At 33.0% G+C, this 22,435-nt stretch overlaps 1 protein-coding gene across 2 annotated transcripts in view; it reads left to right on the top strand.

The window, feature by feature from the left end:
* Smp_059170.1 (putative troponin I) overlaps positions 1-21,467 on the top strand; it is a gene marked incomplete at its 5' end in the record, with an annotated part of 26,023 nt that extends 4,556 nt beyond the window's left edge. Inside the window, 10 exons of one of the 2 annotated variants that reach the window (XM_018796961.1) lie at positions 469-525; positions 1,705-1,746; positions 7,450-7,494; positions 8,922-8,951; positions 11,178-11,288; positions 12,374-12,494; positions 14,425-14,525; positions 15,930-15,973; positions 19,223-19,373; positions 20,774-21,467. In XM_018796961.1, the coding sequence (XP_018652050.1) occupies positions 469-525; positions 1,705-1,746; positions 7,450-7,494; positions 8,922-8,951; positions 11,178-11,288; positions 12,374-12,494; positions 14,425-14,525; positions 15,930-15,973; positions 19,223-19,373; positions 20,774-20,821 (750 nt within the window). In that variant the 3' untranslated portion in view covers positions 20,822-21,467. Of the gene's footprint in view, positions 1-468; positions 526-1,704; positions 1,747-7,449; positions 7,495-8,921; positions 8,952-11,177; positions 11,289-12,373; positions 12,495-14,424; positions 14,526-15,929; positions 16,828-19,222; positions 19,374-20,773 lie in introns of those variants that run through there. The other variant, XM_018796962.1, reaches the window with a different exon arrangement.
* Between the last annotated feature and the right edge of the window lie 968 nt (positions 21,468-22,435).

The following is a 22,435-nucleotide window of genomic DNA, read 5'->3' as shown; positions in this document are numbered from 1 at the left end:
ATCATCACTGAAGACTACTCTCTACTAACCAACTAATCAGTAGGCGGTTAACATGATTCCATAGTGTGTCCAAGAATTTTATATACATATAGTCACATTTCGATTATTCAATCATCAGGATGTACTTTATAGACTTTAGTTGAGAAAAAAGTCACTGTAGGATACCGATAAGTTTATTTGTATTGCCAGATGTTTTTTTCCTCAATTGGTCTACAATGAACATCCTATTAGTAAGGTTTCTGTTTTATAATGATCCGGACGGTATTAAGTGGCCAACAGATAACTGGGAATTAATTCTTGTGTATATTCTAGTCATGGTTTTTGTTAAGCTTTTATTTGTGAAGAAATTTGTTTAAACCCATAATCAGAGGGGGTTTTGTGGAGAATTTAGTATTTTCATAGTTGAAATCATGGGTCAATTGAAGCCTATAATATTTAATTTTATCTTACTTTTCTTGATTAATTTAGAAACAAGAACCCATGATAATTAATCGTCATATAAGTTTGAAAGAAGAAGAAAAAGGCGTAAGTTATTTAGAAAGATTTTGTTGAATAGAGTTATTGAATTATTTATTTAACTTTTTCAACATTATCCAATGCTACTTGTTAGACTAAAGATTAGTAGTTTGTTCAATTTGTATTAAAACTTGTGAAGTTTTAAAATTTCCTATATTGAGGTAATATATAGTTATACTAATAATCGAATGAAGAACTGTATCTATGGCTCGTGTCAACAGTGATAAACGATTATGACCTTACGGTCATGCTCCAATTTCCAATGTACTCGTGTAGCATAATCACGACGAATATTATCCAGTTTATGACTAATTAAAAAACAGTTTTGTAAATGAATATTTTGTGGAAAGTAAATAATAATGTTACAGATAGGTAAATAGATTTTTGTAAAAATTAATTTGTTTAATTGTTCTACAGGATTTTCTATTTGTGAATTAAGAAAACGAAATATAAATTCGTCTACATGAACAGGAATGAACTGTTTGATCTAATAAATTCTCAGGAGTCCATACATTGTTCCTGGTTAGGGTTGGAGATTTAGATTTATAATTAGAAGTTAGGCACTTAGGATTAGGATAAGAAGTTTCAAATTAGAGATATAAGATAAAGGTTGGGACTTGGAGATAAAGTTAATTCAGGTGTTGTATACAATCTACATGGAAAAAAGAGATCGTTTGATATCTTTTGCATAATCATTTCTACCATATGATAGCAAATAATAATTTATTGTTATGATTTTAATTGTTCTCATATCCACTTGCCTAGTAGCTATAACAAACTTTTACTGTTTCTTCTGTATCAATCTTAATAGATGACAATTCACAACATCTTGATTGTCCAAAAACTGTATCATAAAGTCTGCAATAGAGATTTTAGAATTTCCAAGTTTTATTATTGACATTAGAAGATTTAACATCATTAGATGTTTTCACTGGTTGAATATTGGAACATTTCAACTAATTGCTCTCTTTTCTTAAGTAATTATTACTAAATTCGTTTTGTGTTAAACAAGAAAGCAACTTCAGACGCTTATGTGGAAGACATATATATATATATATATATATAGTCTCTTAATTGAATAGAATACTGACATAATATTTCATGATGTTCAGATTCTTTTCCACGGATTTCAAAAAATACTTAGTCTTATCTATTTATTAAGAAACTCATTCATTTTTTATATTCCAGTTTGAGGCAGAGCAAATGCTTCTTCGTCAAAAAGAACGTGAAGTGAGTTAGTATATACAATAGCGTTTTTAATAATAATAACATTCTGTTGATGTAATAACTGTGCATTTAAATTCATTTTCTGAGCCATGATGAACTGATTATAATCATCTACAACTAAGGGAAGTAAAACTGAAATGGAAAGCACGGAACAATAAAACCAATGATTACAATGATAGGTCAGCCAGGTCTATTATAATACATATGCCAGGTTAAGATAAAGCGTTTGTGTTAGAAATTATTCAAATTAATTAAGGTTACCAGAGACGGTGTTAGTGTAAAATATAACAGGTACAGAGGTTTTCTTAGTGGGTTCAGTAATAAAAATCACTAAACATCAAATGTTCCCATAATCTTACTTGTGGAATGAGATATATATTTCAGGTTCAAGCATATTTAAGGCATTTTTATTGAAGTAAGCATCAGTCCAGCGAACAAAGGATGATGTGTTATTAGTCAACTACGCAATTTACAGACAGTCAAAGTTACAGTTAATCATTAATTGCTAACAGACGAAGTACTGACGATACTATAATTTATTTATGACCAATCAGATTTAGGATAACAAGTCTTGGATTTTGGCGCGAAATTCATTCATCTATTTAGCTAAATAGCAGTTTGACATTTTAGCTTATGTCATTTCTTGATGAAAACCCTAAACCTAATTCCTTACCCTAATCATCAACCGCAAATCATAATCTTTACTCTTCACACAAGTTTATAACCCTCATTTAGCCCCAGTAAGTATATTGTTACCATACAGATTGATTAAATGGATAAGGATTATTAAACCACATCAGCCCATGAAGTCTATGATAATCATTAAGTGTGAAACTCTCCGTTTTCTTTCACAGTATAGTGATAATTTATGTTCGAAACCCTAGATAGCTCGAATTCACTGTGTATAACAGAGATGGGTTCATTTCCCCTTTCTCAAAATCTCAATATAAGTATTACTCCACACACTTTATTATTTTAATTTCATCCTTTTCTTACGAACTATATACCCTAAGTCTCATTTTGTAACTTCCATTGATATCACTTATTTGACACTCTGCATCTTATCAGTTTTTCTTACTGTGTTGGTTAGAATCATGACAACTTCAACTATCCTACATTATTATTAATACCAAGTTAAACTTTGTTTATAATTGACTCATGATGAAAATGTTTCTACTACCGCCTGTAGCTCCGCCGGGGGCTACTGCCGGTTCTAAGCCCGGGTAAAGGAGGAAGGTTGGGCATGGGGTTAGCGACCCCATCCCGTAGAAAACCAACTCGCTAAAAAAACGCTAACCAGAAAACGTTATTCACGTCTAGGTCACAAAGCGGTATTATTCAGTGGTCTTTAAAGTAAGAACATGAGATAGCCAATCGGTCACGAAATAACTACATTAACAATAAGGATTTGAATAAACTAACTAATGACCCACCTAATAACTCAAGAGTTGTTTTGTTACATTTTATCAGAAATTATTTATTTATTTATTTAAACACATAAATATTGGTACAAGGAAGCACCAGATACATAAGCGCCATACAAATCTCATTCGATTTGCTTGAGAGCTGCGATACTGCCCAGGTGCCCAAACTGAAGCAGGTGGTTTTCTTAGGGGGCCACACCTAGAGCCTTTAACCTAAAGGTCTAACCCATAAGGCAGTGGAGCATCGTGAGGCAATGCAGTTCCATGGTAGCCGGTGACCAACAATTGGTTCATACGCCATTTGTTCCCTCAAAATACTGGAGCCCATGTGCATCGGTGGTTTGGAATCAGGGTTTTCCAACTCCCCTAGATGGATGCGCTGTGTCCACCAACCCGGTTAAAGCGCTGGACACTCGCTTTTCGTCCTCTCACTTTTGTGAACAACACCCCCGCCACGAGAAGGCAGTGAGTAGGACTTCCCTGGCAGAGGCTATATATTCGCTGGCCATGTGAGAGCATTTCGAGAGGGAGAGCGAACTCTCCCTACTCTCGGCCATACCAGGGCATTTGGGGGCAGGGCAGAAATGTCAGAGAACATTGACTAGTTAGCATCTAGTGGCTTAAAGTCTTTCAGTAGCTATGTCGTATGATTGATAGCCTAATCCTTTTATTATGTTATGTCGTTTTATGGAAGATTGATCAATAACTAGCTGGTTCTTGAGTAGAGTCATTCTAAACCATAACACTTCAAAGTATATTCTCTTGTCAGGAGATAACTATTGCTAATTATGACTAATAATAACTTTATTCCTAACCAATCTAGTTTTTTACATTCATCATTAATTGTAATATTAGATAGGTTAATTAGATGATTAATTCTCATCGTAAAACAGGGTTCTTGTCATCCTTTATCAGAAAGTATCTTATTAGATACAAACCAAAATCAAGAAATCAATCTGTAAATTTATACACACATGCGTCTAGAGATAATGTGTTTTTAAAAATGACAAAACAGTTGTTTAAACATTTTTAACTATTGTTCGTTTATTATTGATTAGGTGCGTTTACAAAGTACACGAAGTATTTCATCCGCATTATATTTTTTCACTTATCACAATTTCATCTGAATTTGAATAAGTCATCATTATGCAGACAGTAATGGAAATAATAGCATTTAGTTGATATATTAAGGACAATTGACTAAATTATTGTGATCGACCATGGCAGTAGAAAGAAACGTACGATTAACAGCGTACAATGTGGTAATGTTTGCTGTCAATCGGTGTTTACGTATGCTGATAATATTTAACAAAGACTACTTACAGTTTTTTTGTGTATTCAGAACACTACATTCATTTGTTCTTCTTTTCCTTTCTTTGTGTCACTGTGTAACACATATGTTCTACCATAGTTTTGTTTCCTCTGTAAAATAAATTTGGAAAGTTTAAGAGAGAATAACTTTAAAAAATGTCATGCATCTTGATCTAAGTGTGAAAAAATTAGAGATTTTTTGCTGAAATCTATACAGTATTTTACTGACAAAGCAGGCTTTCTTTTCACACAAAACTATTTAAAGATAAACGAGTGAAAAATAAGAAGCGAGATGGGTGCAAGACAATGGTGAATGTACATAAACTCGGTTATAATTATGGGAAAATAACAAATGCTGCTGTAAAAACTGGTCTGTGGATAAATTAAGTGTTAGGTGATGATTTTGATGCCGTTTTGTTCTCTGAGCTGGATGGGTACGCCACGGAGCCTTCATCGCTATTATGAAAGACATCATCACCTGAAGTTTGTGCTGATGATGTCCTTCAGAATAACGATGAAGGCTTGGCGGCCAAACCATCCAGCGCAGAGAACAAAACTCAATCAAAATCATGCACTTTAGCTACAAATCTTCACCATCTCAGATGTTAGTAGATTATAGGCGATCGGCAAGATACTCTATGTGTCATTTGACCATGATATACTGAAATTTCGAATCTCTTAGTATATTGGCCACTGTCGCGGAAAGTATTTAATCAGCACTAATGAATAGATATAAAGTCGATCACTATTCAATAAGCAGTTAGGATTAAACTCAACAAAATACCTTATGCATCAATGACTGTGTTTGATTGAATTAATTGGAGGAAGACAGGTTATTAATAATAACCGTCAATAGTTAGGTTTGGGAAAGAATATATATATATATATATATATATATATATATATATGAGTTTTTACACATTTGTTTCGTTGAATAGTTTATGGAACGAAGTTACGTTTGGTTATGTCTTTTATCACAAAACTGCTGCAACTGGCAAACTGGTGAAAAAAAGAAGACACCGTGCAGTTAATTTATCATAGTTTAAGGCTTCTTAAACGTTTACTGTCATGATCCTGCTAGCGATATTCGTCCATAACGTAAACCCATCTTGAAATGAACTCACCTCCACAAATTAATAGAATCAACAATGTACTCAATAGTGACATGCTTTGAGAATATCTCATGAACATTCAGTGAAAAATTAAAGGTGACATTTAGTCCAGTTTGAAATGAGACAGTTATCTGCCAAATATGACAAAAAGAAGTATCGTACAGTTGAATATCGAAATAAATATTAGTGGATTCCACTTCAGTAACCTAAAAGTAATATACTTAATCTGAAATCTAAAGCTCCATGGTTGATGCTAATTAAAAAGTAATCAGGGATCAATACATAACATTTATTCAATTATTCTCCACCCCATTATATTCCTCGTCCATAACTACTGTTTTGATATATTTCTTTGTTAAAGAAAAGACTAAGTTCTAAACGTAAATCTTCAAATATTCTTCTTGTATTTATTTCATTCATTTTCTATGTAACACTATGTCCGATTATCTTATTGAAGAAAAAAAAAAGAAAAGAAAAGAATAAAACCAAATATTTATTCCTTTTATTAGTTTACTAATCTATAAGCTGACATTTAAAACTGTTATTTGTTTATACAAATATAGTTGGATATATTCTATTTCTATACTGCTTTCCTTTTCTTCTTTTTTTCCCCCTATTTTGGTACCATTTAACATTTAACATGTAAATAACATTATATCATTTATTTTGAATTTAAAAAATATTGTAAAGGGAAAAAAAATTTTCTTGTCTTTGAAAAAGAAAAAAGAAAGAAAACAGTCACAACTTGTGTAAAATATCCCTTAACTTATTCATGAATTTAAAGGTAGTAGTAGTTTCACTACTTTCTAGTTGTTAATAATAAGTATTGTTTTAGTATTCATTATATTATCATATGACTGTCGGTTTATTTTATTATCATTATTAATAATGTTGTTAAAATGGTAGTGATGCGGGTGAATGATTGTACTCTTAGATTGGAGTAATGATCGAAACAGTTCTTATAAGAATCTTGATAGATTTGTATTTTTCTGAATGATGTTGTGTTGTATAACTGAAATGTTCTGCTCATTATGAAGTGTAAATCTGAATCATTTTTAAGATCAAACATGTAATGGACAGTTGGGATGTAATTAGATTCATGAACATCTATGATAAATTAGATAGTCCATAAAAGTAAGAAAATGAATAATAATAGAACAATTGAAGTTTATCAGTACTTTTTAGAACATTAAAGAACACTTTTTAAGTTAAATTCTAACATTTAATTTAGTTGTTTACATCTTTTTTGCTTATTGAAAAGAATCACAAAATTACAGTCGGTTAAAATAAATAAAATAAATAAATGAGATCACTTGAATCAACTTGTTAGATTCATATTTCATTCATTTTATAAATAATCAGAAGGGGTGGATGTGTTGCTCAGTTTCGTGGATTGGTTGAAGCAAGCCATCAACACCGTTGCATACCGGCTCAATGGTCTAGAGGTTAGGCGTTCACGCTCGAGATCGATAGGTCCTGAGTTTGAATCTCGCGAGGTGGGATCGTGGATGAGCACTGCTGAGGAGTCCCACAATAGTGCTTCCACGTTTCCCATGGTGGTCTAGCTTCAATTGACTCGTGATCTCAACTATTAAAATTATAAATAATCATTAAAGAATATTTGAATATAGAGTTGATTGGTTTTTACATATAATCATTTATTGTTATTTAGAAGATCATAGTATTCTTCACTGTTGTTATTTCCTACATCATATGTAAAATGAATAATCAAGCAAATATTTGAAATTTCACGAATAGTTTGGTTACAAAAATCGTTTGCTAGTAACATTAAACAGATATTTTTTGTAATATTTTGTCATTTACATTAATTTCTTAAAATATTATTCATATTTCTCTAGGAAATGGAAAAACATCAAGAAAAATTAAGATTAGAACGTGAAGAGGTAAGAGCATGCATTTTACTGATTTTCGCATTTAACGAATAATAATTAAGAGTTGTTGTATTGTTTCTCATCAGTCCGCTTATCCTTCCTAACTGAGTGAGAAGTTGTTATTATGATTACTAAACCAAGGCTACATTCCTCGTAATGAGTGAGAGATGGACCAGTGTACCCTTTGCTTGCACAAGTATATACTTCCTTCGTTATCACTGAATGAAACAGTGTAGAGCAAGGTCATGATCATGGCATATTACATATCGATTTTAGTTGGAAACACTGATGACTACTGGATTCTAAATTAGTAGTAACCTTACTCCCTTTTATCTGATTCGCGGTCTAAAAGCTTCGGAGATGACCCTGCATTGGCTCGTCGATGTTTATTGTCGAAGACTCCGGAACAATGATCAAACAACAGTCCATCACTTTATACTATTTATAAATTCGCAGAATCACGTCATTTCACAATAAAAATTACTTTTAAATCATTCAATTCATGTTTTTAAAAAGCCATATTTTAAGTACTCGAAGTTTATTAATGATCTTGGTGAAAGTAAAATTTGTCGCTTGCTGATCGATTAAGTGTCAGAATCGAACGTGATAAAAGAATCATTCCTTTTCAGTAGTATGGTTAATTTCATACTTAAGTATCTAAATGTTAATAGAGCTATCGGTTTTAATTACATTATGTGTAGAACAATAAATTAGATGTTCAAAGTTACTTGATAATATTCTGAGTGTAGCCATGATCTTTCATATATTTACTCATCATTCTCATGGATTGATCAGTAATTATTTACATATCTGGGTTAGACGCCAAAATGTGGAGCGGCAGGTGAGTGGTTAAGGAGTTCAGCTCTCAGCCATTAGGTCACTTGTACAAACCTTGCTCCATTAACTACGGTTCGGGCAACTAAGAAGTATCATTAGCTAACACATTTAAAAGGTGGTCCATACCCAAGCACCTGGTAAATGAATAAACTTAAATTTAAAATTTAGATTCTTAAGTAAAAGCGTACAAATTAATCAAATGAATAACTCCATTATAGAGTCATTGTTTATACATATCCTGCATGATCATAATCTACAGTATAGATAACGAGTGAGTTTATAGATGAAAACACTTGGTCTTTAACCAGTATGTCATAGGTTCCAATCCTCCACCATCTGTCTCGTCCTAGAAAGCTGGACGTCATTAGTCTCCATATTAGCGTGGTTCAAAGCTGAGCGTATATACATTCACTTGTTAGGTGAGTTGCATACAACGCAGATACTGAAGAAGGACAATGGAAATATGGTTATCTTTCATAAAGTGCTACTAAACAAACAATGTAAACAGATATTTTACACACAGACCTGTTTTGTTTTTCTTTTCAAGTGGAAAACATTAATTTGTACAGTAATTAGTTTTTTTCATTTTTCCTCTCTCAAAGGTTAAAAAAGCCAGAGCGTCCAAAAGACATGTGAGTATTGGATGAATGTCTTTTTTAAAATTAATTCTCATTTATTCTTTCAATAATAGCTAGATAGCAATCTTTACAGATAGTACACATTTCCCTACTAGGGGAGTTCGAATTCAGTTAACTACTTGTTTCTGATAAATGTATTATTTCTTTATCAGTTCTGTGTACAGGTTAATCGTAATACTATGTGTAAATTCATTCACGTAACCCACCTTAAACCGTATTTTTCTCATAAAAATACTTTTGACAGTCTAATTAAGATAGAACGAAAAGAATATGAACTAGACAGTGACATCGGTCAGCGCAAAACGAATGTAAACTAGATTTCTTATTTATTGGGATTGATCAGTAGAATATATCTCTAGCTTTGAATGGAACTGATATATTTTCAGAAACTTGAAAAAAAAGCATGCTTCTGTCAGCAAGGTAATCGAATGTACTGCCATTGAGTAAATATAAACAATTTACTAATTCAAAAAACTGTAGATACTGGTATCACATAATTGGAGACGATAGAATAAGCACTTTCACTCTGATGCTTACTCTTTGTAATCAACGATGAAAGGGTTACAATGATTAAGATTATGTCAAAAAAAATTAATCATGTCACAATGACATCGTATTACAAAGATAAGAAAAGGAAAGTTACACAAAATGCTAGAAAAACTAATAGTAACCATCTGAATAGATTTTCAAATCTAATCAGTGAATACGTTAACTATGTCAAGTGAACTATTTTCAGACGATTTAAAGAGAAAATACTTGAATTATTAATGATCAATCAACACATATTTCAACTAAATAGAAAGATTTTTTTAAAAATTAGTTACTATCCCCTTATATTATATAACATCTGAGTGTCATTTAAAATGTCAAAACTACTTTTCAATATTCTAAGCTCTTTTAAATACAGATTTACCAAGTGATTAATTTATTTTACATTCTAGTTAAACAAAATACAGAAATATATAATCAGATCACTCACTTATCACAATTGAATCTCTAGGACTATACATTTTTGTATGAATTATAATTTACTTTGATTTTTCATTACAATGGATAACTATTTATTAGTTCCAGTAATTAGTTACATAATATATTGATTATCTTTAAGGGTTTTATTTGAACTGGAAATTTTGTTTTCGTTTTATAATAATAAATTATTCATTTTACCTGTGTACAGATGACTTGTGCTTTGTATTAAAATACTTTAATAAATGTTTGACAGTTTATGAATAATTGAGATCATGGGTCAATTGAAGCTAGACCATCATCGAAAACCTAGAAGTACTGGACAACCGTTTCGTCCTATTGTGGGACTCCATATCGAATTATTATTCTTACCAAAATTTCACTTGATGTTTTTAAGTAAATTAAGTATTGAGTAAATTGTTTTTATCCTAAGGCGTATAAATTAGGATGTTTGATGTTCTATGACTTGAATCACTTATTAAGAGAGTAAATAAGTAACCGGTAGTTATTTAAGGCTATGAAAAAAGTAACTTCATGTATATCGTGAAAAACCAGAAATCTTAATTTCTACTTATTAGAACATCCCAAATAAATTATTGTCTTTATTATTAAAATATTTAACAAAGTGATATCCATAAACGGAAGTTACAGTTATATAACATATCCTTGTGGGCCAGGGTAATTTTGCATTGGTTATCAGGAGAACCAGATACCATCCAGACTTTCACATTATAATCCAAACAGTAGAGCTCAATCCCGTTTAACAGGATAGCCGGACACCGCCTAGGCTTAACCCGAGCAGTACAGCTCAATTCCGTCTCACAGGAGAACCAGACACCATATAGACTTCAACGCTACAACTTGAGTCGTACAGCTCAACCCTTTGGAGCAACCACACAGGTACCAAGAACCCTGATGGACCAATAAACGGGAATAAACTAGGTTCATTTCGAAAAGAAAAATTAACTTCGTAAAGATCATCTTTATATGGTTATTGAAAAGATGATGCAGGAAGATTACATATCATAGTTACCAATATCAAATTATATTGGAGGATGAAAACTTCACTTTACTTAAAGTTGGGGTTTAATATTTCAGTTCCATTATTTTTCAAACCGAAAACAGCAGCTTTTTTCTTCTCACTACATTTAAGAACCTACAAACTATAAAATATAGATTCTATACGATAAAAATATGATGTGGAGATGAATGGTTTTATTCGTTTACTTTTTATTCCTTTTTTAATGATTCAAGTCAAAAGTCGCTGAAGAACAAGAGCCCAGTAAAAATAATCAAGTAAGGCGAGTGGATTATCGAAAACAAGGTCTTGGAGGTTTGAGTAAAGAGCGCAGAAAAAAATTGAAGGTTAGTCACCAAGGAGAAATTTTATTAAATTAGTTTAAAGAAAATTATTATCATGGATGTATAAAAATCGTTTCAATAGTTATTTCTACCTGGAAAAAAAAGCAATATAAAATAGCAAAAAATGTTTGAACTACTTATACAGATTAAAAGTAGCTGATGTCCAGGTACAAAATAAATGAAAGTAATTATACTGGGATCGTTTCAACATTAAATTACAATAGACTTCAAAGAACAACGAAGTTTGTATTAGATCTGAATGTAGCTATGTATCTTTACGAAAGTAGGCGAAACTAGAATATTTAAGATAGTCAAAACCATAAGTTCAAACCATGTCAAATTTAGAAATTATATGCTTTACCAAAATGTCATAACGAAATTCATATCAATGAGTAATTTCAATGTAATGAACGAAGACTATGGTAGGACAAACCAACTTAGTTTATTAAGCAAGATCATACACTAGATTTATAGAGTATGTAAAAATACATTTAATATACTATTATCACATCTTCCATGAACTGTCGCTTACAAGCTCCACAGTAATTGGGTCCCTATTACTACTCGAACTGCTTTTGATTTTATTTCTCTCTTAATGTCCCTCTTCTGTTACTTAAAAATTCCATTTCCAAATCTTGATGTTATTATTTTTACCATATGAGTTTATGAGATCACTTTAAAATAGTAAAATTATTTATTCATTTAACTTAACAACAATATTTCAGATTCATCCGAATAATTTCATAATATAATCATTACATTTTGGAGATCTAAGCGACTATCCGATTCAGATTTGCAAAAGAGAAACTTGTGTCCCATGGTTTTCTGTTCATTAGAAAAAAAGAGATAATCTGGAAATTGTAATGAAATATAAGTTAAGAAAATGTTTAGATAGTATAAAGTAATTAAGACACACTATTTATCAAGAGTACATCTGCTTTGTTAATGTGTATCCCAATTGACTATACTTTTGCCACTGAATAAAGAGAATTCAGCGAAATGTACGGCTTAAGTAAATCATTTCATGGAAAAGAACATTTTCACTGTTCAATTCTCTTAATTTCAAGTTTTTTTCATTTATTTTTAAGGAAATGATCTTGCAAAAGGCAAAAAATGAACTTCTTGAAGAGAGAAGAAAAGAACTTCGAAACCGTGAGGATCACATCAAGAAACAAGCTCCTCCGTTCGACATTGATGGTTTAAATCAAAGTGAGAAAGTTTTTCAAGTAACATTACGGTTATTTAATGTAGTCAGAAATATTACTATTTTAAGTTGAACAAAACGAAAGTTATAATTAGACTTCAGAAATTAAGTTTGGTTAAGAGGAAGAAGGTGGTTGAATTTGAAAGGCGGCTTGTGACTTACTAATCAATTTCTTATAATGTATGAACCCCAAGCCTTGATTGGTAATCAAGTTTAAATTTTGATTCAGTTTCTGAGTGCCATCGTCAGATCGCTTTAAATTTTTTAGTTAAAAAAATTATAACATAAAGCATTAATTGGAATGATGAAAGAGGGTTTAAACAAGAAAACAGATACAAAATGTGAGATGGTAGAGAAGATTTGTAGCTCAGGTGGATGATTTTGATGGAGTTTTGTTTTCTGAGCTGGATGAACAAAACTCCATCAAAAAGATATAAAATTTATTTCCTAATTTTGTAAGGTAGTTAATGAATGACTGAAAAAGCTGTTAGACTCTCTTCAGTATACTATCACGATCGAATCACATCAAATCTGTAGATAAAAGATGGGAAAATCGGGGCTCTAGTGATACAAAAAGCAGAACATGTAAATTACTAGTCCATCTTATAATGATCTGAAGCGTGACGTGGAGAGTACTAATTTGGATTTCTATTTAAAACTATGCAAGGATGTCAATTTCTCCACAGTAGGAAACGATAAAAGAGAACAATTCATGTTCTAATGCTAGCAACTTCTGTCGGAGAACCCATGGTAAATGCACGTGTATTTGCAATATTTATCAAACCATAAATCCAATGGAGTGATAGCTATAATACCAGGTGTAGAACAGGGTGGAGATAGCTAGGAGACTGATTAGGTTGTGGATTTCATCGACTGACATGAGTTACATATCCTCAATCACTCACCATCTTAGTTCGAAAAGTTAATTTTTTATACAAGGAGGTTGGAGAAAAACTACATATGAGCAGAGCACGATACGGAATCGATTAGTTATGTTCCTGATTGGTATCAACCATGTGGAAATGATCAAGTTTCCTTATTCAAATTATCAAAGTAAATGTGATCTGTGGATGGAAATTCCTACATAACTCAAGAATTACTGTAATTATCAAAGATGAAATCATCTTTACTGACTCCTTGTATCACTGTCTTTTTTCCACTTTTTTCCTGATCACTTTTACTGTTGCTGTTTACACAGTTATACTTTCCTCGATATTCACTTCTTGTAGTGGTGATGTAAAACGAAATCGCCCGTACAGACATTTATTTGTGCTATCGGTATGAGGATTGTGTAGACCTTTACATGTTATTGCGATACGGAATTATGCTAAATTTCATTAGCATTGATAATCTGGAGGCACTGAACAGCTGTTTCGTCCCAGTATAGGACTATCAAAAAGCGCAAACACATGACCCCAACTATGGAGACCAAACACAGGACCTCTAGACCATTGGACTGAGGTCGAATGGTGTAAAAGCTTAGTTTTCAACCAATTCATGATATTGTGCGACTAGCTTCCATTGTCCTGAGTGGGTATTTTCCTCACACTCCAAATGGTTGAATTTCGCCTAGGATTTCTGTTAAAAGTGTTCGCTAACGTTGACTAGACTAACAAGAAAATGGATTGCTTCCTAAATGAAAAGATTTTATAGACTCCATCTTGTATAACATATTCTCCACGGAGTTATATTTGACGCTTGAAAAGGTATCAAAGTTGTAAATTCCTTAAGAACTACGTCCAAGAAGCTTTCAAGTTATCTATAGTGGTCATTTAGACGATATCAACCTTTAATAAAAGCTTACCAAAAATACCACGATCTTATCTTATCAATAATTTAGTAAACTAAAAGATATAATAATCTACTTAAATGTTTCTTTTACTGAAATCACCAACTTACAACTGAATATGTGGATAAATTATTTTTACCATTAAGTGCAACTTGAAGAAAAGGTGAAGTCGTGGTACGAACACGTTAAACAATTGGAATCACAAAAATACGAATGGGAACAAAGATTACGCAAACAGGATGAAGAGGTAAGTCAATGGATGGAATTCTAAATCTTTTGCAAAATTAGATTATATATATATATATATATATATATATATATATATATATATTTCATAGTGTAGTAAACAGAACACGGGTTGGGGACAATCAAATGTAGTTAAGCACAAATTATAGACTGTCTCACTAAAATCCGATAACCATACAGTTAACAGTTAATTTGCAAAATAACAATCAATTGTCTCAATCTTGACTGTTTCTTCTGCAGATATCAGTCCATCTTCTCTGATTTCATTATTCATGCATTTTCATACCGGATGTGCTTCGTTTCTGTTGATTCGTTATCGATTTTCTGCCAAAATACATTCTGTGCCTGACCTACCATATAAGTAGCCCACACTACAATAGTAAGTGACCTAACTTTTCCAAGGAAGATCAAGGTCAAACAAACTAGAGCATTTCGTGGATACCTTTCATTGTGATCTGAAGTCATCTGATATATCATCGAATCCTTCGATGAACTTACTGACGAATACGAACTGGTGCGAAAACTGTGCCCACAACTTACCAATGAGTGGTCCCAAGCATCTAACGTAGATTATAAGAAAGATCTATTGAAAGGCAACAAAATACTCATTCATGACTTTTCGGGCTAATAGTCTTTAAATAATCATGACAAGGATTCATATGCATACTTATAAATGAAATGGTGCGTTTAATACATGAATTGATCGTATATTTAAATCCAAAAGCTGATTTTGGAAAATTCACATATTCATTAGATATTCTACACCACCTCTGATGAATTTATAACTGTAACCTAGAGTGAATTTTTCCGTATTGACAAATATTTCTATGAAGACAGTTATGCTCCAATCGGTACAGACTCACTTCATGGAAATGATAATAACGAAATGCTGAAGTTTATCATAGTAAAACGGAGTAGAAAAAAATCAACATATTCTACAGATTATAATGATTGTTTATAAAATAATTAATCACATTTTCATTAAAAAAATACCGAACATAGAACTTCAGAGTAGGATGAAGTAGGCTCTTTGAAAGCTTTCAGCTCAAATGGAATAGAATTCTGAAAATTTGATGTTGTTTACATCTAAATTACAATGAATAGAAAAGTTTATTGACTGAGTGGAAAAATCATTTAAGAAATCAGATCGTTTTAATGGAGAAGCAGAATGAGTTGATTCTTGCAATGTACTTAATATGTATTGAATTGATAATGTTTACATTACAAAAGTGTAGTACTATAAATTATTATGGTTTTTAGACCTATTTTCGAGAAAATCACTTTTTGAATGAACCTGAAAATTCAGGGTTACCTAAAAAAGTTACAATGATTTCCTATATAAATTAGTATATAAAATCAAGAAATCAACTTCCTCAAATGGCTTTTCTTTTCCTTATTTATGCAGATTAATGACTTGACAGCTCAGTTATGCTCAATTAAAGGCCACTTGTAAGTAAACGTTTGGTTAATAATAAGTTTAAAATATACAGAGTATCAGGTAAATTTCCAGGTAAGTTGCCGAATTAAAATTTGAGTAAATAAGAATTTATTACTACCTAGTACATATTGAAAACATAATCGATTATATTTAAGTGCAGATATTTGTAAACAAACTATAAACATCGAGTCAAAATTACCGTCAGAATATCAAATAAAGTCATCGGATGAACAGTTTTAGACTCCCAAAATATGCCTCTTAATTTGTCCATATCTGCTAGGAAATAAAAATTAGGATAACTTACTTACGCCTGTTACCCCTCATGGAGGAGCACAGACTGCCCACCAGCATTCCTCCAACCAACTCTGTCCTGGACAATCCTTTTTAGTTGCTATTCATTCTTTTGATGTCTGTTCCCAATTTCCAACGCAATGTATTCCTTGACCTTCCTCTTTTTCGTTTCAATTCAGGACTTCCAGTTAGCGCTTGCTTCGTGATGCAGTCGGATGATTTCCCATCCATTTCCACCGTCTTTTCCTAGTTCCCTCCTCAGCTGGAAATTGGCTTGTTCTCTCCCTAGTAGATCGCTACTGATGGCATCCGGGCCAACGGAAATTCAGTATCTAACGTAGACAATTACTTGTAGATACTTTTACCTCTTTGATGATGGTTGTGGTAGTTTTCGCAGTTTCAGCTCCGTACAGTAGAACTATCTCGACCTTTGTATTGACGATTCTCACTTTGATATTGGTTGACAGTTGATTTGAGTTCTATGTGTTCTTCAACTGTAATAATGCTGTCCTTGCTTTGTCAATTCTCGCCTTTATGTTTGCATCGGATCCTCCATGTTTATCGATTATGCTACCCAGGTACGTAGAACTTTCCACCTCTTCCATAGTTTCTCCATCAAGTGTGATTGGATTGGCGTTCTCCATGTTGTATTTGAGGACCATGATTTTTCCCTTGTGTATGTTGAGGCCTACTGCTGCTACACTGACTGTCTCAATCTGCATTTGTTGCTATGTATGGGATAAAAAAAAAGCTACGTTATCTGCCAAGTCCAAGTAGTTCAGCTTCATCCAAGCTGTTCAGTGCTTTCCCTTAGATGTCGACGTCTTCACGATCCAATCAACCACCATAAAAAAGACAAACGGCGAGAGTAAGCAACCTTATCTGACTTCAGTCCTCATTCGGAGTGCATCTGTCAGCTGCCCTCAATGTACAATTATGCACTGCAGTCCGTTGTATGAACTCCGAGTGATGTTGAAGATCTCAAGTACACTATTATGTCGAAGAAGGTTTTATAAGGTTCTCCAATCTACGCTGTCAAATCCTATCTCACAGTCAAGGAGTTTGGTGCATCGTGAACAGTTTCATTCAATTGATTGTTCTCTAAAGTAATTTCCCCTTCTTTGAGTAGATCTTGCAAGGCTTGGAACTTGTTGTTGAAAGCTATCTTGAATTTGCCGAGTTTTTCAGTATCTCGAACGAAGGCTGTACCAAACTGTTTTTATCACGTTTCTCGAGTTGTCCAGTGCTTCTTTAGCTTCAGTTTCATCTTGGTAACCACCAGGTAGTGATCTGAAGCCATATTAGGTTCTCTCCTGGTTCTCACATCTTCCATTGATCTTCTGAATTTTTTACTGATGCAAATATTATCGATCTGGTTGTCTGAAGTGTGATTCGATGAAATCGATGTAGCTTTGTGTGTGTTTGCTGGGGAATATAGTGCCGTCTACAACCATTTTGTTGAATACACATAAATTTGCAAATCTGTCACCATTCTCGTTCCTTTCTCCCAGTCAGTCCATATCGCCCCATGATATTTTCATATTCGGTGTTACCGAATTGAATTTTAGCATTTAAGTTTCCCATCAGGATGGTCACATCCTTTCCTGGACACCTCTCTAAGGTCGATTGCAGCCTCTCGTAAATTTGGTCTTTATCGTCTGTATTCCATCGCTGGTGGGTGCGCGGCACTGGACAATATTCATTCCGATTTCCTCCCTTGTTTTGAAGGATGCTTTGATGATCCTGGATGCATGAGATTCTGATCCTGTAAGTGCTTCTTTGGATAAGCACCAGTGCAACTCCCTGTGTGTGCGAAGCATTTTCTTCGTCATGATCAGAGTGCAACAGCACCTCACCCGAAGCTAATCTTTTCTGTCCAGCTTGGGTTTCACGTGTTCCGAGAACCACCAAGTTGTATCTCCTCATTTCCGTAGCTATTTGACTGGTCCTCCCGGTCTACCAGATTATCCGGACATTTCATGTACCTATATTAATTGTCGCTCTGGTTGTTATAAGGGGCATAGGCCTCGTGACTTTCGAATAATCCCGGCATCCACCATTTTTCCAAATGAAGATCCTTTAACTCCCAGGACAGAGTTTAAATTATTTATTCTGTACAGTGTTTTTTTTCTACTGGATGGGTTTGCTGACCACATGCCCAACCCTCCTCTTTTACCCAGGTTTGGGACTGACAGTGATTCTAGAATACTTACAGGCGGTATGGAATCTTTGTTAATGATAAGTGTATTCTGAATAGAATAATATTAATTGTGCTTCGTTAACAACACAACTACATGGAGATAGTCACTATCGCACACTGAAATTAGCTGAAGGACCACTGAGAACCACAAAGCACTGAAAAACTTAATTTTTATCGCATCGCGTACTCATGAAGAAAAAATAATGAACGATGTTTTCGGGTTTTACAGCGAAAAGAATAACTGAAAAACCGTCGGTAACCAACGGTCTACATTGCTAATTTCAATCAATTTGCGATATAATACTATCCTTATTAAACCCTATTATTCTCCGAATTTGTTGATAACTCTACAAACTCAAGGTTTTTAATAGGACTTCAGGTGTTCCATGAGGCTAGTTGATAGCAAGTACATGATTAATAATAAGTTAGATAGATTTGTAGAGATTTTGTATAGTTTGAAGACAATAATTACCAAGAACTGATATCAGCTGGATAACTCATTAATCTTTTCAAGAGTATATCAATAAAAGTTTAAAACTTAAACCATAAATACAACGCACTAAATTCTGGTCTACCAACATAAATAAATTTTCAATGCTTACTAAATAAATCAGGTTATCTCGCTACACAGTAACACGTAACTTTATTTATTTGTTCTCATCAATTACCGTTTTCAGTACAAATTAGTAACTAGCTGTTATTTTTCTTTCTTATTTCTATTTCTTCCTATTAATTTATTAAACCATAAATTTCTATTCAATGCATCAAGTCAAAAACCAATTCTTCGTAAAGTTGCTAAACCGATGTCAACGGATAGATTACGCGCAATGAGCGCAGCACCAACTTTCACACCCAAAACTGGGCATAAAAATCCTGCAGAAATGAAGAGAAAACTGTCGGATGATAGTAATCAGGGCGTAGTAAGTTATATTTTTCACACATGTATGTATGTACGACTAGAACAAATTCAATTTCCGGTCACTTAAAATTTACAGCAATAGTGATATTTCTTGGTAATAAGGCTGAACACTATAGTTATTAAGAAAAGTTTAAGTGCATAACCTAGCATTGTTAAGTTATTAATATGTTTTACACTAACGGCGGTAAATCCTATGTTTCGATACCAGGATACTATAGTTCTCCTCTTTTATTGCTAGCTCTGGATATTCTAAAATATTTATTGTCAATGGTCAAAGATTATTAGCCATTCGAATTCATTCATTTATGCGCATCATATAAAAGAGATTGTTACATAGAACTGATACGGTTGAATGTTATACTGAACAAAATACACAGCATTAATTAATTAATCCAATGGAAATTTGACTGCAAATCAAATGAACGAAGAACACGCTACATCAATACATGATCTTACGTTGAATTTCTTCCTAATAAATTGTATATGACGATATAACATTTCAAATAGCTGTAAGTAATCATCCGAATAATACTGAATCGTAAAAGACAAGTGAATTGGACTTCTTCATATAGTAATTGAAAATGTACTTTTGAAAACTGCGCTAAGCTTGAAAGGACGAATCAATAATTAAAACATAATGAAAAATAATACGAAAGTGCATCCAACTACTAGTAGTGGAAAAGTTTAGGTATAGACGACACAAATGCCCCAAATGCCCTGGTACGGCTGAGAGTGCGGAGTCCGCTCTCCCTCTCAAAATGCTCTCACATGGCCACGCATATATAGCCTCTGCCAGGCAAGTACTACTCATTGTCTTCTCGTGGCGGGGTTGTTGTTCACGAACTTGAGAGGACGAAAAGCGAATGTCCGGCGCTTTAATCGGGTTGGTGGATATGGACGATCCACCTAGGGGAGTCGGAAAACCACCATTCCAAACCAATGGTACACATGGGCTCCAGTGTCCTGAAGGAACAAATGGCGTATGAATCAATCGGTCACCGGCTACCATGAGACTGCATCTCCTTACGATGCTCCACTGGCTTGTGGATTCGACCTTTAGGTCAAAGGCTCCGGGTGTGCCCCCTCCCTAAGAAAACTACCTGTTTCGGTTTGGGCACCTGGGCAGTATTACAGCCCTCACACAAATCAAATGAGATTTGTGTGGCGCATATATATCTGGTGCCTCTTTGTACCAATATTCATGTGTTTAAGTAAAATAAGTAAAAATTCCTGATGAAAGAATGAGTAAGTGGAATAGAAAATGCATAAAACAATTTTAGGAAGACAAAGAGTAAATGTATCTAAGTTATGTCACTCAAGATATCCAAAATATAAAATATTACATAGTCAAAACCAGTTTAACTTCTCAATTTATCAGATTCTTTCATTTTATGACTACAGAAATCAAATTTGAATGGGACCGGTGGTGTATTCGCGAAAAGTTGGTGAGAAATTAATACAAGACGAGCTATTTCAAAATAGTGATGAATAAGAACCAATTAAATATATTTTTTATCTGTTATTCATTTACCTTATTGGAAGCCAAATAAAAATAACAACCATAAAGACAACAATAATATTACATTCATTTCCTTATTTTCCCTTTATTATACATTTTTTTTCTCCAGAGCAGAAAAATCACCTACAATTTAATCATATGAGCATGTATTGTAACTTTTAAATTGTAGAGATTATAGAGAATCCATTATATATGGATACTTTTATACCAGAGAAAATGAATGTAATTTTAACTTTTCTTGTCTATTTTATAATTTCCATTCAAATGTTGTGATTGAATAACTGCATAAGCACTTATTTTTTTTGTCATTTTAAAAGACTATCAACATCATTCATTTTATTCTTTAACTCATATACTTTGTGAAATACTTCAATTATTTTGCCAACAACCCTTTGATTAACCTTATTCATCCTTTCGATTAATTAAATGAATTTATAAATATTTGGTGGTGTGACTTTAAGTGATGAGTTGTTTCTCTCAGGTGGGCTATATAATTTTAAAGTGTATATCCTTTCGTTCCTGTACCACATATATAAACTCATAAATTCAGATTACAAGATTGTTATTAGTCCAATAGTTCTCTCTTCACTAAATGTACACTCAGTTATTTTTTGTTTAAAAGTAAATTTAAACTTCCGCCTAACATAAATGGTATCATTTAAAACCAGAGTATGGCAAAATAATGATCAAATTTTGATAAATACTGCTGAAGTATGTTATTAATTTGGTTATTGCATAAAAGTACGAATGAATATCTCAGATAGTAGTGTATCTCACATTTTAAAAGAAGTGTGAGTTATTTTTACAATGTAGTCGGAGCGCTAAATAGGTCTCTATGAGATATACGAACATATAGATACATTACCAGTACGAATAATTACTGAATCGCTAAAAAACGAAAACATAGAAAAATATGATCAACGCAAATAGTTGTCTGTTAGTCGTCAATGTAATGTTCTGATTTTATTACTCATCCAACTCGCACCACTCGTAAAAGCGGTCGGAAACTCTACTCAGCATTTATTCATTTTAGTCTTATTGTCAGTCATAAGTTGACAAATCAAAGTGAATGATGGCGCAAACTCGAGTTCCCAAGTTGAATAAATAAACCAGTCAAACTACGGGACCTAGCGCAACTATGTCGACCCAATTTGCGAAAACCTACATCAGAAATACACGAGGAAACAAATACGAGGAGGATTACAGTAATGGAAACAGCAACACCAAAATTACTTGGAAAAAAATGAAAACAGAATGGGAAAAACAGCGCACTAAAATTTCTAAGATGAAGGATAATTTTATCTATAATGAAACGAGTAACTCTTGAGTTATACAGCTCAATTTCCAACCACAGGTCACAGTTACTTTTTCCTAGCTTACTTGTGAAGTAAATCGAAGTGAGCAGTCGCTGGAAATGCGTAGCATATAAATAACGAGTTCATTAACCTATCTGAACAAGAATCCAAACGGCCTGAAAATATAAATAATAACGTACAGATTTTAAAAAAAAGTAGATAAATTTCCTTTGTTGTGAACAATATTGT

Source organism: Schistosoma mansoni, chromosome 4 (assembly GCF_000237925.1).
Source record: "Schistosoma mansoni strain Puerto Rico chromosome 4, complete genome".
NCBI classification, from domain to species: Eukaryota; Metazoa; Platyhelminthes; class Trematoda; order Strigeidida; family Schistosomatidae; genus Schistosoma; species Schistosoma mansoni.
The sequence above is the reverse complement of the archived record's forward strand: the minus strand, read 5'-3'. Positions and strand labels throughout refer to the sequence as shown.